General features: G+C 36.1%; 1 protein-coding gene across 3 annotated transcripts; it reads right to left on the bottom strand.

Moving 5' to 3' along the window:
* Positions 1–1860: 1860 nt before the first annotated feature.
* atp13a2 (ATPase cation transporting 13A2) lies at positions 1861–17303 on the bottom strand. Of its 3 annotated transcripts, none has more exons than XM_056268018.1 (29): positions 17168–17303; positions 14429–14526; positions 14174–14341; positions 13963–14021; positions 13409–13478; positions 13245–13324; positions 13056–13133; positions 12902–12971; positions 12592–12726; positions 12420–12486; positions 12190–12321; positions 11919–12080; positions 11533–11643; positions 11372–11418; positions 10501–10689; positions 8402–8608; positions 7908–8015; positions 7387–7543; positions 7139–7250; positions 5549–5673; positions 5192–5376; positions 4983–5075; positions 4784–4863; positions 4218–4370; positions 3640–3736; positions 3335–3558; positions 3088–3239; positions 2566–2738; positions 1861–2479 (listed from the first exon to the last, which is right to left on the bottom strand). In XM_056268018.1, the coding sequence occupies exons 1-29, from the start codon at positions 17184–17186 to the stop codon at positions 2312–2314; spliced, it is 3519 nt and encodes a 1172-aa protein (XP_056123993.1). In that variant the 5' UTR covers positions 17187–17303; the 3' UTR covers positions 1861–2311. The 3 variants fall into 3 exon arrangements, with proteins under 3 accessions (XP_056123993.1, XP_056123994.1, XP_056123995.1); XM_056268019.1 differs by having other exon boundaries at positions 17174–17303; XM_056268020.1 differs by lacking the exon at positions 17168–17303 and adding an exon at positions 16004–16104.
* Positions 17304–17362: the final 59 nt, after the last annotated feature.

Raw genomic sequence — 17362 nt, 5'->3', positions numbered from 1 at the left:
CTTTATTGGAGTGTTAAGTCAGTTGACTTAATTGCTTTGGCTCTTGCAATACAATGTCTATACATGAAGAGCCATACTACCTTTCCTAACTGTAACTCCTTGCTTTTTTTCTTTTTCTTTCTTTTTTTAGTTTCCTTCCTAAACCTTTGTCTCCTGTGCTGTCCAGGAATGATATCTCTGACTCCTGCAGTTTATGGAAATACCCTTTAATCTGATATGTCATTGTTCAACCATTGTGCTGTAACAAATCAGACCAGATGGGTGTCATGCCCTGCCTGAGAACACAGAAATCTGTCTGTAAATACTTTTCAAAATGCCCATTTAATAAAGACTTTTTAAATAATGTCTCTGGAAAACATTTTTGAAAATATTTAGTCTCCATGGAATCAAAATCCACAAATCTTTTTGTTTTGTTTTTCAGAGAATGTTGCAGTGTTTGTTATAAAGGATTTATCAATGCACATCATTTTTTTTCTTCAAATTATGCCCTCGTAATCTTTAATCAAAAACTCTAACCTAACCTTCCCTCTCTTTGACATTATGTCTGTTCTCGATGTGTCTCGGCTCTACTTTTCACTTTTAATTTAGTTTTGCCTCATGTTATCTGTTTATAGACATTATGCAAACTTGTCCTCTTCTAGAAATCACTATATGTATAATTTTATATAAAAAAGTCAGCTATAAATGAAAATTCACTATTTTCTAAATGGATGTTATTTATCAGGGGTCCATTCTTCATACCTCGCTTAATACATCTGAGATGCCAGATCTTCTAATTGTGATAACTGATCTCTGGCTTATTTGGCTCTTCAAACTAATTTGCAGATTTGATTAAAATATCTATATTACTGTGTGTTGTTCATTGGAAAGGGCAGATATATCGATACGCTAAGTCAAGATCAGCAATGCAGCGGATGGTAATATTTCAAATAATTAAAAAAGGAAACAGGCAAAGACATAAAAAGTTCTAATAGACAAATGAAATGTGTAAATATTTGTTAGACCATTCCAAATTATTTCAATTTTACATGATTTCTAGTATTTGAACAGGATTTTAACTTTTTTTCAGAGTCCAGAGTAGCCTGGGGGTAATTAGAAATTAATCTAATTTTAAACATGAAGTGGATAAAGCTTCTTAAGGGTCACTAAGATATGCAAGATGACTGCACCAAGCCACCGGTATAATAGAGTTCACAAACTGTAATGTAAGACTCTGTCAATTACAGATGATACAAAATTATTTTCAACTAATTTTAAAATGATGTATTTAAAAAAATATATATTTCTATTTGTAATTATTGTCGTTCAATAGGGTGCTCTTGTAAGAAAGTAGCAATGTCTGGGTCAGACTTTCACCTTTAAAAGGTGCAGTCAAATCATTGTTCATGTGAAACAAGCTGCTCCTGAGCAGGTTTCAGCTTATAGACTTGTTGCTATGACAGCAACTACAGGATGAGCATCGAAAAACCTAACAATCCTGGATCACGTCAAATTATCAACAGTAAAATCCGGATAACTGAAAAATCCACGTATAAAGAATGTTTTCCCCTTACATGTTTTATTTTTAAGAAATATTTTTGGCCTTGTAATTTTTTATTAAAAGTAATGACTGGACCCCCAGGTGAAAGCATCAGATTTCTCTATGGTGACATGGTGGATGTCTCCAATAATTTAGTTTGCTTAAACTCCACCCCCTTTCTTACAATCGACTGCAAGCATGCCACCAACCAATCAACAATGGCTGGATTAAACCAAGTCCCTGCCCGGTTAAAAAAAAAACACCTTTTTCAATAATCTTGTTTCACTAGGAAATAAAGTAGGCAGCATGTATGCATTACTTTTCCAATACGACAACTTGAATGCTTTGGTAGAACTTTTATGGTCCAAGAAAACAAAACAAAAAAACATGTGTTTACAACGACATTCTCAATATTTTGGATTAATGTTAGTAACTAAATCATTCAGTTCTCAAGGCAATATGCCCCTTTTTTTCTGTATAAACTGTTAATTTGCATGTATAAATTGGTAAATATGTTTCCACCCCTTTTCTAAATCATTCTGCACACCTTCAAAAGACTTAAAAGTTTTTAATTCTTCATTTATGTGTTATATTATAAGAAATACCATCACTAACAGTGATCTTTACTTCCCTCTTGTTACTGTATGATAAGTTTTTGCCATATATAATAGGCAGACAAGGACGGCATCTGGTACGCATACCTCACTAGTGCACTGAGAGGTGCTATCAGATCTTTGGCAACACTGGATATGTGCATTGGGAGATTTGAAATGCTAAAGCGGGAGGTAGGTGTTAGCTAACACCGATGACGGTGCACTGTGATGGGAACAAGGTCTGGTTCAGGGGCGGCCATGAGGGTGTTTCTGCAAGCTGGACGTCTAGACGTTTGAACTGCTTTTTGGACTCGCGTTTTGCCCTGAGGTTGCGAAGGCAGTTCAGGGCACCTTGGTCAATAAGAATCTGTAAAGAGAAATAACTTAACTGCAATTACTGATATTGGTTTCATGTTCCAGATGCCATGTGGTCATACATGTATTTGTCTGTACCTCAATCAAGTAGCATATGAAGAAGTTGAGTGCGGCTAAGGCCACCAGCAGTAGTTTATATCTCATATCAGTGATGTCATAGAGATTCAGCACACGATGGATGATGGTATGACGGAAAAGCACCAGCCAGCTCATAAGAGCAATGAAGAGCAGCAGTGCGACTAGGAACAAAACTAAGAAGAGGAAAAAAAACATTTCAAATAACTTAACAGACTACATCTACGTTGAGCATTTCCTTTAATAATGTCTACAAATTATTAAATGGTTATCGGGAGTGGGCCATTGAGAATTATTACTTATTCTATAATTCTTGATCACTGTGAAATCTAATTTGCATGATGAGGGGAAACACATTTACATACATACTATAGGCCAATTTTTTAACAAATTGTGATTGGCTTACTCCATTATTTTATACTGATGATAAAAGATTATCGATAAATGGGTTTACAGTGCATTTTCTGTCAGACAAGCCTATGTTTGCTGTGTTAAACAGGTCTAGGGTCAAGTTAAAATTCTCACCATTGTAATACAGTGGTTTTTTGTAAGGATATCCTTTAGTTATCACAATAGACATGATGATATACTGGAACCCCGATAAGGCAAATATACTTGTGTCCTCCATGTTGGGCAGGTTTGCAGCCCCTGTCCTAGTGGAATTTAGAGGCACATACCTGCAAACAGTCGCATAGTTATAACGCAACAGTTATGAGGGTGCAAGGATTTTTAATGTTACCTAAAAACTAGGTCACTTAGGTCAGTTGCTTACCAGTCTTGTGAGACAGTGATAAGTAGGGCAGACACTTGAGCTAGGATCAGCAGCACAGTGTGAACCAGTAAACTAGCCAGGACTGGCAGAGATAGAAGACTGGCAGCAGGTCGCTGGGGGTGGAGCTCATCGCTGGGACCTCCCCGTCCCATCACTATAGCCAAAACTGTCACCAAAACTAAATCAAAGAAGAGGAACTGCAAATCTCCCAAGTTTGTTTTCTCCTACAATAGATAAAAGAAATCATCAACTTGATTGTTAAAATGCCCAAATTACTTTAAAATTTAAAAATGGCAAACACTCACAGTGTAGAGAATAAGTACAGAGGCAAACTGAATCAGACTATACAAGGCCATGTACTTAAAAAGGCCGAATGATGTCACCAGTGAACACCTGCCTTCCCTGTTTTCAAACAAATTAGACATTAGATTTAGTTTTAAAAACAATACACATCATAATCGTAGTTTATTAAAAGTGAATTGTTATTTATATGTATTTATTATTGTAAATTATATATTATATATATATAAAAAATATTCAATTATTATTATCATGAAATATTTTAATTAATAAAAAAGTTAATAGTAATTATTTATTATTAATAAATATAAATACATTATTACACATATCAGTCAAAAATACAAAATGCAATAAATACTACTACTAAAATGTATTATTATTAAAACAATTGTTGATTAAAAATAAACATGATTAATATTACTGTAATTAATAGTAATAATTGTTGTAATAAAAGCAATTATTTTTATTAAGAATAATAACAAATAAATATAAATACACATAAATAAGTAAAATTATATGTTATAATAACTCAAGTCAAGAATACAATATTAATTATGCAGTATGGTAAAAGTGTGTTATTTACTTGATGAGTAAAGGCACACAGCTAATGTTATCAGACTTGGATGTGAAAGGAGACGCCACAGAGGCCTCAGCCTCAGACAATGACACACCGACATCTGCAGCCCTCAAGGCTCCACAGTCATTGGCTCCATCCCCACACATGCCCACCCTGTAACTGCACACGAGTCAGGAGATATGGACGTTATATTCAGTGTTACAAACCCCTGCTGAAAAATTCGACAATATTACTGTATTCATTGTTGATTTATGAGTGCAGTGTGGCCGACTCTGTCGATTCTTTTAAAAGGCAACTCCAAACACTGTTATTTAAACAAGCTTTTAGTTGACTGGGTTTTATTTTTTGGCTTTTTATTTATTTTATTTGTTTTATTGTATATTGTTTTATTATTTTGGTTGCACTTTGTAAAGCACTTTGTGATTTTATCTGTGAAAAGCACTCTATAAATAAACTTTACTTACTTATCAATGATGTTGAATACATCTACATTTTTTACAGATCATTTCCAAGCAATGCTCACTACTGCTCTTTATTTCCATTTGGCCACACATTTCAAATACTGAACTCACTTGAGATTCTGCAGTGCTTTTACCAGCTGGGTTTTCTGTTCTGGGGTCATGCGGGCGTACACTGTACCCCTTATCAGAATCTGTAACAGAAACAATGAGCACAGTCAATTTCCAGAAAATCCATTTGAAAAGTATGGTGCCCACATCACCAGTCTAAAACTGGAATGAATCAATACTCATAAAACTTAATCTAAGTCACCTTGGGTAGATATTCAGGGAAATGATCACAAAGTGCTGCAAAAGACATTCCATTTATGGCCAAATGATAGCCGGCACTGTTCTGGTAGACACCCTTAGGGTACAGGAAGAGGAAATATTTCTCAATTAATAAAAACTCTGTATAAGACATTACTACATGATATGTCAATGGTAACACATATAAAGCACTTAATAGGTCAAAGAGCAAACCTGTGCTGGATTATCAATAGTCTCATGAGTATTAACGGTGGCTACTGCACCATCTCCTTGATGAAACTGCAGCGAGGCCATTGAACTGGCAGTAGGGGGCGATGCATGAACGAAAATAACCTTCTCATGTGACAGAACCATTCCACACGCACGTGCTACATTCACAGCAGTGAGAATATTGTCACCTGACAGAGCAGAAAAAAAACAATGTGACAAATCATTTTCACTTCTCTGTGTCTATAAAGCTAAGAGAGAGAGGCCAATGTTTAGTGTCAATTTAACGATCATAAAGCAAATCATGGTTATAAAAATTCACTATAAGGGTTTTTAGATTACGTTTGTTGTTTTTGGACATACCTGTAACCATAACAGGCCGTAATTGTGCCAGTTTAAGAGTGCGGATGACTTCAGCACTCTCTGGCTTTACTTGGTTCTTCATTACCAACAGACCCAGGAAGTGCATGTCTTTTTCCACCTCCACCCTACAAGCAAACATTTATCAAGAGCTGATGCTAACCAGGGCTTGACATTAAGCTTTTCTAGATACTGTTTCAGAGAGAAAAATTTTTTTTTTACTTGTTTGAAAGGTAAATTCGCTTGTCCCAAAACATTTTTAACAAAAACGCTTCCGTATATATTATTATAAAATGAGACGAGGCAGCAGGAATGTAAAGCATGCAATAATAATTAAATTCACTACAGTTTAAGGAACACTCCGACTTTTTGGGACTTTAGCCTATTCACCTTATCCCCCAGAGTTAGAAAAGTCCATACATACCTTTTTCATCTCCGTGCGTGCTATAAGTCTGTTTGACGCACCCACCGCTAGCCTAGCTTAGCACAAAGACTGGATGTAAATGGTTGCAGCTAGCATACTAATCCAAATAAGTGACAAAATAACGCAAACATGTTTCTATTTACATGTTGTGATTTGTATAGTCACAGAGTGTACAAAAAACAAAGTCACATGAGACACAGACATATTTTAACCGTATAAATACTGTGAACTATATTATCTGAAGGCGACTATATTCTCTGAAGGCGAAACACTGCTACTTGGGCGGAGTGATAACCGCAGCACCTGAGACGCACCGTGGTGAGGAGCAGAGAGCGCGTCTCAGGTGCTGCGGTTATCACTCCGCCCAAGTAGCAGTGCTTCGCCTTCAGAGAATATAGTTCCCAGTATTTATACGGTTAAAATATGTCTGTGTCTCATGTGACTTCGTTTTTTGTACACTCTGTGACTATACGAATCACAACATGTAAATAGGAAAATGTTTGCGCTATTTTGTCACTTATTTGGATTAGTATGCTAGCTGCAACCATTTACATCCAGTCTTTGTGCTAAGCTAGGCTAGCGGTGGGTGCGTCAGATAGAGTTACAGCACGCACGGAGATGAAAAAGGTATGTATGGACTTATCTAACTCTGGGGGATAAGGTGAATAGGCTAAAGTTTCAAAAAGTCGGAGTGTTCCTTTAAACGCTTGGGATCAGTAGGATTTTTTAAAGAAATTAATACTTTTATCCGGCAGGGATTCATTAAATTAATAAAAAGTTACAGCAAATACATTTATATTGTTACCAAATAGTTCTATTACAAATAAATGCTGTTCTTTTGAACTTTCTCAAAGAATCCTGAAAAAATTTTTTTCAGTTTCCACAAAAATATTTAGCAGAACAACTGTTTCCAACATTGATAATAAGAAATGTTTCTTGAACAGCAAAGTCAGCATATCAGAATGATTTCTGAAGGATCATGTGACACTGAAGACTGGAGTAATGATTGCATTACAGGAATAAATTATACCTTCAAATATATAAAAATAGAACTGTACTTACTGTATTTTCAAATAAATGCAGCCTTCGTGACCATAAGAGACGTCTTTTAAAAATCTTACCGACCCCAAACCTTTAAACTGTAGTGTTTATAAAACAAAACGGCTGACCTTTCAACAGTGGCTAGGTCAGTCTCCTGATTGAGGTGCTTGTAGGCAAATCCAAGGACCCTGAAGCCCTGGCTCGCGTACTCCCGGAGAGTGGGTGAAAAATGAGAAGGCACTGTCACAAGGAGAGCACAAAGACAGAACAAAACTGAGCACAAAAATAAATAGGTAGGTAGCGTTTCATATACTCCGACTTGCTCTTCTCAAGGTGATATAAGAATCAGGACAAGTTTTAGGAGTCAGGCCCTCACCACTTTCTCTGAGGCAGAAGCTGGCCACCATCTCAGGTGCTCCTTTAAGGAATGCGACAGGAGAAGCTCCACCTGGCCCAACGCTCACCACGCTCATCCTTTGCAAAGAAGAGGAAAATGGGAATCTCCGCACAATTGCTACTGGTTGACTGACAGACTGAAAAACACAAAAGAGGATAGGTAAATTAGGATTAAAACATTATCCAATGGCTTTTTTCTTTTCTCAAATTTTTGTTTTAAAGAGCCAGAAATAGACATTCTGTCACCATTTCCTCAAGCACATGTCATTCCAAACCTGTATGCCTCTTTCTTCTGTGAAACATAAGATATTTTGATGACCATTGGGGTCCAAACAACACTGAAACCCATTAACTTTCACTGTATGGACAAAAACAGTTTCAAAGTATATTCTTTCATGTTCCACAAAAAGAGAGAAAACCATACAGGTTTGGAATGACATGAGGGTGAATAAATGATTTTCATTTTTGATTGAACCATCCTTTTCATTTATATCAACTTACATTTCCTTCTGACAGGAGCTCAGGTCCAGGAGGTCTCATCACTGCTAGTACTCGGTCTCTCCCAAATTCAGAATCATGTCCCATCTCATTCTCCGGCTCAGTCAGTTCCTGTCATTTTGCATGCAAGATGACATGAGAAGTATGATTCCATTTTGTTTAATCAGTTTTATGGCAACTTTGATATGTAAAAGGCTTAAAGGAATGAGATGTGAATTACTGAAATCAGCTCACAGCTGATTAACAAAAGAAGATATTCGGAAGAATGTTGGTAGCTAAAAGGTTTTGGTGCCCATTGACTTTCATTGTATGAACAAGAAATGTTTTTCAAAACATTTTTCAGAACATCATCTTTTGTGTTCCACAGAAGAAAACAAGTCATTCAAGTTTGGATCGACATGAGGATGAATAAATGTTGAAAGAATTTTCATTTAATTTTCATTTCTGGGTGAACTATCCCTTTAAGAACATGAAGCACTGTAAGAACCAGCCATTACCCATCCAGTGGATTCAATCATTTTGAGCTCTAGTGGGTCTCCAATTGCTTGACCCCCCAGCAAAGCTATAGAATGGCAGGAGGCAAGTGCAAAGAGCATCATTCCAGGAGGGAGAAAGAGAGGGTCAGGGACCAGCTCGCCAAATACCCCTCCACTCGCTTCCATGACGCCCCACACATCCAGACCCTCCTCTGTCAGAGTGCCAGTCTGAACCAAACACAAAGAAACTGACAGTTTTTGTCACAACTCACAATAGCTATGTTTCTATATACAGTTGCAAATTTAACTTATGCACAAAACTGGAATATCACATAAAACATTTGCGAATAAAGCAGCGTTTCCATCCCATGTGTTCAAGAGAGAAAAATGGAAGTTGCTGCAATCGAAGCCACTGTGGCTCTTTTTACCTCCATCTTAAATGACTTGCGTCTCAGAGCGTGCAGACGAAACGCAATAAATGTTGTCAAGTTATCATGCGTTCAGATGCTAGTGTTTGGGAATGCAATAGTGTGAGACGTTTCTGGGAGGTCATTACCAAATGATCCTGATGATAGACTTTGGCTCAGGCATTTCAGAATGATCAAACCAATATTTGAGATGCTGTTCAATGAAATTGGCTTGCTGGTTAGTCCAGTTATCCAATCACATCCACTGTTGAGGCAAAGTCATGCGTAAATGGGTTTCACTCGTAGTTTATGCGCATGTTGTCTTATCGGATAAAAATATGTAACCGCCTCAATTGAGCGCGCAATTTTTTATGTGCAAATTTAGAATTTATGCACATCTTGGCGTTTCTACCCGGTGCTTTTCTAATGTGATATTCCAAAATGTGGATAAAAATAGGTGGATGGAAATATAGCAAATGAAAATTATACACCATTCTCTTTTACTAGCTTAACTTTAAAATGCCATAAAAACAATGTAAGATCAATGAGAACACCTTTATATAAACATTCATTGACACAAAAAATTGCATACAGTGTAACAGGATGTTAGACTGCAGCATCATTTACTTCAGAGAGGATCTTGATGTTTAGCAAGGCAGCAGCAGAGATCTTATCAGTCATTGCTAACCCTCTATTGCATAATGCTGCCACTAACAAACCCAATTTCTTCGCTTTAAAAGCACATGATGCATGTAAGATGGCAATGAAAAATGAAATGCTTAATAATAAAGGGCTAGGGCTGACTTAGAATAAACCGGTTAAAAGCTTTCTTTTAGTCTCACTACAATCCCAGGGGACTTTAAATTTTTTTTTGGTGGGAAGAGGTTGGACATTTATTTTTGCTCTGGACAACTGTCCTTGGAAAAGTCACAAAAAAAAAAATGTAATTGATTAATTTGATATTTCACCCACCAAAAATATGAAGCAAACCTTTTTAAAACATTCAAAGTTATTTAAAATGATTTGTTTGTTATGAAGAATTGCTTAAACATTGAAACACTATTATGCACTGTGAAATGGATATGGATGGAGTGACTAGAGAATGAAAAAAAATATATTCTTTACTATATTCTTTATTACTGAATAATTTTATTGACCCACAAAAATATGAATCAAACTTCCTAGAGAATACAATTCAGTTTAAAAGTTTTAGTCTAAAACTTATTTGTAAGTTTAAAGTTTAAAATTATTTCTGTTATGGGGAAATAATATGAAATGGATATGGATGGAGTTACTGTAGAAAGAAAATATTTATAAATATAATTAATTTATAAACACCCACACACAAATACACGGATAACATATAATAATATCATATATTATAAATAATATGATAATAATAATATTCTCAATAAACTTATCTATGTTAGCTAGATTATGTGTAAAAGGTACACTCCTATAGTCAACAGATCTGACATGGGGCGTTAAGGAAAGAAGTTCTCTATCGGTTTAATCCAGGGCACTGATGGTGTAATCATTACACAAACAGAACACCTTCACTGAGTAATGAAATGAAAAGTTTATTTGAACAGCATGAAGCTCAGGCTTTAAAAAGCCAAATATTAGATTAAGCAAACTTGAAACTACAGTCCCTCATCAGGACACCATTTTAAGGATTTCCTTAAAGCATTGCGTGAAACCTTGATCACTTACCTTATCAAAACAGAAAAGTGATATCTTGGCGCAGATATTAATGCGAGGTGGGCTAATGCAGAACACCCCATGACGCTTCAGGCGATTCTGGGCGTAGATTGCGGCTGTAGTTAGAGCAGCAGGAAGAGCAGGTGGAACTATTATTGTCACGATATCCAGAGACCGGATAAGTAATTCGTTCCAGGGCGTCTGATGACACAAGAAGTGAATACGCAGAGGAATTAAATCTGAAGTATAATTATTTGTAAATAAAATGATATATTATATCATATATTATATAATATTTGAAACCAAATGAGGTGCAACAGTACCCACCCCCTTTTTTAGCAGCACAGGTTCTACAAGTATTGTTTCCATTCATTTTTCCCATAGGGATTTTAAAAAAAAGTCTTTATTAAAGAGTTATATGCCATGAACCAAGCCAATCAGCTACGAGGTGAATAACAAAACTACAAAGTTCAGTTTGAAGCAAAAACATTTTTGAAAATCAGACAAAAAGACGAAAGTACATGACTGTGTAGTTAACGGCTTTACTGAGGAAAAGAACTACAATCCCATGAAGCACTGCAAACAGCATAATTTAATTTAAACCGAAACCAATTTACAAATGTTGATTATATATATATGGTTTATGGCTTCAATAAAAGCAAATACCATTGATAAACAACTTTGTAGCTCACAGTAGTGCAGTCTTTAAAGGTTTATAAGTTATCGTTCAAAAATACATTTCTCTATGTAGATAATGAATGGAGTTTTTACTTCTGGAACCCGACGGTTGCGCTAGTGCAAAAAATCTTGACTGACAGAGGAAAAAAAACTAAGTATTAAAAAAGAAGTATAAGATATGGCCCCTCCAATGTAAATTACTTACATTGCTCCTTGACAGCATCACAACGCTATAAATAGTGCCGACCAATGCTGAAACACAGATATTCACATTGATAAAGGCCCATATTCTGCATTATGAGACTAAAACATAAACAAACGCCATAATATCACATACATAAGAGCCTACCAAGTAAACCAACTTACCCAGAAGTCCTAGAAAAAGTAGGAACTTCATAGCGTCCTTGTAGAAGCGAAAGTCTAATGGTTGAGGGTAGAGGATAGAACTAATAAGGTCTCCTTTGGCAGTAAAAAACCCTGATGAACAGAATCAAAAGAGGGTTTCATAAGAAAACCACAAAAGAAAGTAAAATCGAAAATCATTTTTTGGCTTCTCTGCATTGTATCTAATAGCAAGTGTATTGTAGACTGTAGAGTATTTAATGTGACCTTGCTGGAGAAAAGTATTAATTAATATATAATAAAAACATATATATATATAAAATGCATATATATTAAAAACATCTTACAGACCCCAAACATTTGAGCAGCGGTGTATCAAAGAAAAAATAATGCATTGCTTTATAAATCACCTGTGTGTGTTACAACAGCAATGGCCCCATTCCCAGCAGGGCAGCCTCCTTTAGCCTGGATGAGCTGTGTGCCACAAAACAAAGTGTGTCTCCGTTCAGACTCTGGACTGTATGTGGCTCCAGAAGTAGACAATGGCGTCTTCATCACTGGTATGCTCTCACCTGTCAGTTGGTAAAGCGGCAGTAGTGAGAACGGAAAAACGGAAAAGCCTCTAAATGCATATAGATTTAGTGCAATACACAATTTCAGAGGCCGTTTGCATTTTCTCACCAGTCAGCATGCTTTCGTTCACCATGCACTCCCCAGCCAGCAGGGCGGCGTCGCACGGCAGGAGCAAACCCTCAGCTGGAATCAAAACACAGTCACCTGGAACCAGCTCCTCAGAGTTCACACACTCTTCCTCTGGAAAGACACAAACAAACATGTTTTCACAAAGAACAAACCAACATTGTGAAGAACACTACTTTGCTTGCTGCATATTATTTGGTAAGAAAAGTCACCTCCGGTGTCCCTGCGCACAGTAATGTTCACTACCAAACGGGCCATGCCACGGAGGGTGGTGCTTTGCTGCAGAGACATAAAACAACATATTATTATTAACAACTTGGTTATTAAATGTATTCACTTTTAAAACAAAAGAGCTCAAAAGTAGTACAAATAATGTTTGTATACCTTACGAATCTGATAAAGGGACACAGCGATTGAAATTAAGGATATGATGAAGATACAAGCAGCATAATAATAGTATTTATCTGCGATCCACAGGATGATGCTGAACACCTGAAATACGTAGAATGGATTGAGCACCTGAAAATAGAAAAAAAATAGAAAGAGAGCGGATCAATATATAAATCTTTCACAAAGTATTTAATATATAAATCCAGGGTATGGCACTATTTAATCATTAAACAGTGTCCGTAATAGCAAAAGAATCATTTTACAGCACATTTAAAATACAAAAAGTAGGGAAGAAAAGGTCTACCTCCTCAAAGAGAAGTTCCAAGTAAGACTTCACAGGTACATCAATGATATTGGGCCCAAAAATTTGTTTTCTGAAGGACAGAGTAAAAAAAAAACTGATTGTGTTTGGCATGAATTATATTCACATGTCATATAGCAACTGAAAGGGTACAAACCTTGTGCTTTGGTCTGCTCGACTCAGTCCTTGCTGTCGGCCATGCAGGTCAGCGCAGGTCCAGCCTTCATTGAGGATACTACAGGCAGATTTACAACCACACAATTTCAGCTTTATAATCATATAACCATGTAGAGGCTATAGATTAAACATATATATATATATATATATATAAAATACCAGACAGTACCTTGCTTTGCAAAAGGCTCCTTTCCTGGCAATCCATATGTAGCGCATGCCCTCAAACACATAGTATCTAAGCAGAGTTTTCTAGATGAAAGCAAAACATGATATGATCAAGCAGATGGACCTGAAATGTACATAACACTCTCTATTTAACTGCCCTTATGTTACCTTTTCACTGTGTAGCTGCACGGTGTCTCTCCATTCGTTCTCATCCGGCTCTCCTACTGCAAACTCCAAACTGAAAGAGATCAACATAAAATAGTTAAATGGGTTTATAAACAAACATTATTGAGTATTTTATTTTTGAATATGTTTTTAATATAATAATTAAATACATACACAGTAAAAAACTTTACCATTTAAGTTATATATAATTTTTCCCACATTACAGCAATGACACCAGAAAGTACTTAATTGTTATGAAAATAGTGTCAATGCAAAAAGAGGGATTAAAATTCATCTAAAATTCAATTCAAATATTGTGAATTCACATTAGATTAACTCATTTAAATTATTATTATTTTCTTTTGTGAAATTTAATATATATTTCGGTTTATATATAAATATGAAGGTTTACACCTTCAAGTAACAAGTTACCAAATTATTTTAAAAAGCAAAGAATGGCTTTAAACAAGTAGCTGGTTCCTTTTTGAAAGAAACTTATAAAACACATAAATAGAAAAAAGGAGAAGCATGAGTAATAAATGTACTGTGGGTCTTACCTGCCTTCCTCAATTTCCTCTTTAAGCACGTCTACAACAAACTGCTGTCCATATCTGTCCTATCATAATCAAATCAAAAAATATCCTTCTTTATTATGGAAAACTGTGATTCAATGTACATTCTTAATCTTCTCCCATTTGTCAATATTTTACCAACCAGTATTTCAATTTTCAGTAAAGCAGACAGTCTGCATCTGGAGACAGACAATACCTTTAATAGCAAAACATCCGCCATTGAAATGGGACAGGACTTGCACCGGGCCAGGATGCCGAGGCGAGGGCGCCAGTTGAAGAGCACTAGCAGCAGGCCTACAGAACATATCGCCCCAATGCGGCACAACCACACCTTCCAGCATACCCATCTGTACCCCTGAACATCCTGAGAAACAAATCACATTACATTTGATTATAAAATTATAAGTTCTAGAATAGCAAGAAACGCATTTGTGTTTTCCCAACATAGTACCATATGTGAGACGGTGCTGAGGTCCTTGGGTCTTGGATCCTTTATGAGGGGTTCTGTGTCTGGGGAGGACGCATCATCCAGCCCCGGACAACAGCTTCCTAAAAGACAAGATCCGTAAGTGGTCCTGTTGAGCAGCAGCTCTTAAAGTTCACGAAGACATTAGTGCAAACACAATATAACCTTTGCAGTGTACACTCCCTTTTTGTAAATACAAGAATACACTCTGGCATTTATCTATGATGTCAATGGGGTACGACATTTATTGTAATATTAAAATCACCATGAAATCAAAATTATTATTTTTTATGGAATATTGCAGTAATTATTATAAATTATTTATCTGTGCACATCATTCTTTTTTTAAATTCATGTGCCCTTGTAATCTTTAATCAAAAATCAAAATTCAATCAATTCCCAGCGAACAAAATCAAGTCCTGCACTACATTTTTTCTTGTTCAAGAAGGCATTTCACTTGGATATAAAGTGAAAGGACTATAACAACTTCTGTTTCATACTGACTTTAAGACAATTGCTGTCCAAAATTACAGTAGTACATACTTCAGTACTATATAGTAGGTGACAAAAGAGGTGTCCAAATTCACAGTACTCATAAAATAGGCAAAAAGTACTTAGATGGCCTACTACTTCTAGCAAGATTCTTTTAACATTCTTTTTCAACAATATACATCCACGCTGTGAGTAACATTCTAGCAAATCGTCTCTTGACTCCCTGTTGCAAAGATCATGATGTCCTGGTGCCATATGAACTTCACAAATGTGTTTGAGTACCAGTCATTTTCTTAGTACAAATAATAGAAGAAAAAATTATAAAATGGCTTTTAGCTTTCATCAGTTTTGAAAAAGGTTTGTAAAGATGTATTTTAAAAGGTTAAGCTTGAGAAACTTGTGAGCCTGGAGTATTTCCAGGTCAATGAGGATTGTAAAAGGGAAGAATCAAACTGAAGACTTCTTCTTTTTACTTTTTTTTCCCGATCATGTGCTTGCTTGCTTGAAGTTTTTTTCTACACAAACAAAAATGCCTGACTTTCACTTTATAAATGCTTCCTTTAAACAAAAGTGAGAAACGGCAAAACTTTTTTTTTTTTTTTTTGCATCCCAAGATTTAATGGTAGCCAATCTACGTCAGTATAATTTTGACACTGGTATGCTGACGTCCTTATAGGAAATATTAATAAAAGAGGGCTGGAGGATATCAATAAGAAAATAAGTATTTTACCAGCCGAAACTGGGCAATACAACGGACACAAAATAAAATACTGAGCTATTTAGTGCTTTTTGAAGTGGCTTTTTATGATATTACAGAGAATGGAATACAGGTTCTGCCACCTCAGTAGTAGACTCCACAGAGGAGGTGGAATATACAGCAGTCAACAACAATGTGTTAGAAACATGATGCCCTCAAATCAACTGACTTTGATCCAACATAACGACAAGTATGCCTAATTATTGTTTCCGTCAGTTCTAACAATAGAAATGAATCCCAATTAAAACCATAGCTACGTGCTGAAGAACTAAGGGTGTATTTTTCAAGAAAGGCACAAAAAAGGATCTTACCACCCTTTGGTCTTTTCTCTGATGCAAGTTCCTAACAAAAACATTCACCACGAGATTTGTCTATTTTACATTACATTACAGTTTCTCCTTGATGAAATATCCACAACATTACAGTAAACCTGAAAGTGAGATAGGTATGCTCCCGTTCAGGTAAGGTAAGGTAAGGTAAGGTAAGCCAACTCGACAGCTCCGCCTACTTCCCTCTGTGAGCAGGTGAGCTCTCTGATGAACTGGTTTGGGTTTTGGGGGCGGGGGCGGGGGGCGGGGTGTGGGGTAGGGGGAATCACGCGTAAATTAGGCCTACTGATGCAAATCCGACTCACTTCCACGAATCGGTTCTTTCAAACAGATCGTAAAAAGAATCGGTTCAAATCGACTAACGTTAATTTATCTAACATAATTAGATCACCTCATTCCGACGTAGTTTAAAACCCGTTTCAATCAAGCCATATGTAGCCGCATATTGATATTTATTAGGTTTTCAGTTTCGAATAATTTGTTTAGTGTTCGAAAAAAGTCTTTGTTTAGTTCAGTTTTTTTCAGCCATGATTCGATCCATGAAAACAAATTACTTTAGAACCTAAAAAATGCATTTACAACTCAGCCGACAAAGTTTTTGCACGTTTAATAACATGTTTGAAAAACATTGTGTAATGAAAACCAACTTTGAACGACAACCGCTAGGAATCGTTCCGAGCGGTTCTCGTGCAAAGCAGATAGTTTGTTGAGCCGTTCGATCGATTCAATGAAAAGATCCAACTCACAGAACAACAATCCTAGAGTAGGCTATCCACAGACGCCACATCAGGAAACCTCACATTATGATTAGTTTAAAAATCCTAATTAATCTAACCTTCTGATGTCATACATTGACCAAAATACTAAAACTGATATAGATGAAAACAGATACAATTACAGCTTAAGAGATTTTCACAAGCAAAGTCTAACTTACTGCTCTGATGACATTGAACAATCAGAACAACTGAACAAATGTCGGATATCCATATTTTTTTATTCATATATCATGCGAATGAAGTTTACAGATTGTAAATAGACAAATTATTTATTCAATTTCAGCCAAGACGACTTCACGGGATCAAGCGACAGTGAAATATTTAGTGATATTTAATTCAATATTGACATGCACAGGCGAATTGCACTTACCCATACCTGGTGAATCCATATAGGATCTAAAACGTGAGTGCTAAAGCACACACTTTAACTCTATGGTCATCATTTCATTACAAGACCGCAGAAACTAACAGTTTCTGCTTCAAGTGTCAGTTTTATGAACGTGACGCCATAGCCCTTCTTCCTTTACGTTCTTTTGTCAACTCACCCATTGAACACCGCCATCTA

Source organism: Rhinichthys klamathensis, unplaced genomic scaffold (genome assembly GCF_029890125.1).
Source record: "Rhinichthys klamathensis goyatoka isolate OS25496 unplaced genomic scaffold, OSU_Roscu_1.1 h1tg000269l_1, whole genome shotgun sequence".
In the NCBI taxonomy this organism is placed as follows: Eukaryota; Metazoa; Chordata; class Actinopteri; order Cypriniformes; family Leuciscidae; genus Rhinichthys; species Rhinichthys klamathensis.
The sequence above is the reverse complement of the archived record's forward strand: the minus strand, read 5'-3'. Positions and strand labels throughout refer to the sequence as shown.

What these genes read in the sequence shown, in the direction of transcription:
- atp13a2 (XM_056268018.1), bottom strand. An exon ending in TGGAACTTCTCTTTGAGGAG is followed by an intron (nt 12,727 to 12,901) that starts GTAGACCTTTTC and finishes TTCTATTTTCAG; the next exon opens with GTGCTCAATCCATTCTACGT. An exon ending in ACGGCCTGTTATGGTTACAG is followed by an intron (nt 5,377 to 5,548) that starts GTATGTCCAAAA and finishes CTGCTCTGTCAG; the next exon opens with GTGACAATATTCTCACTGCT.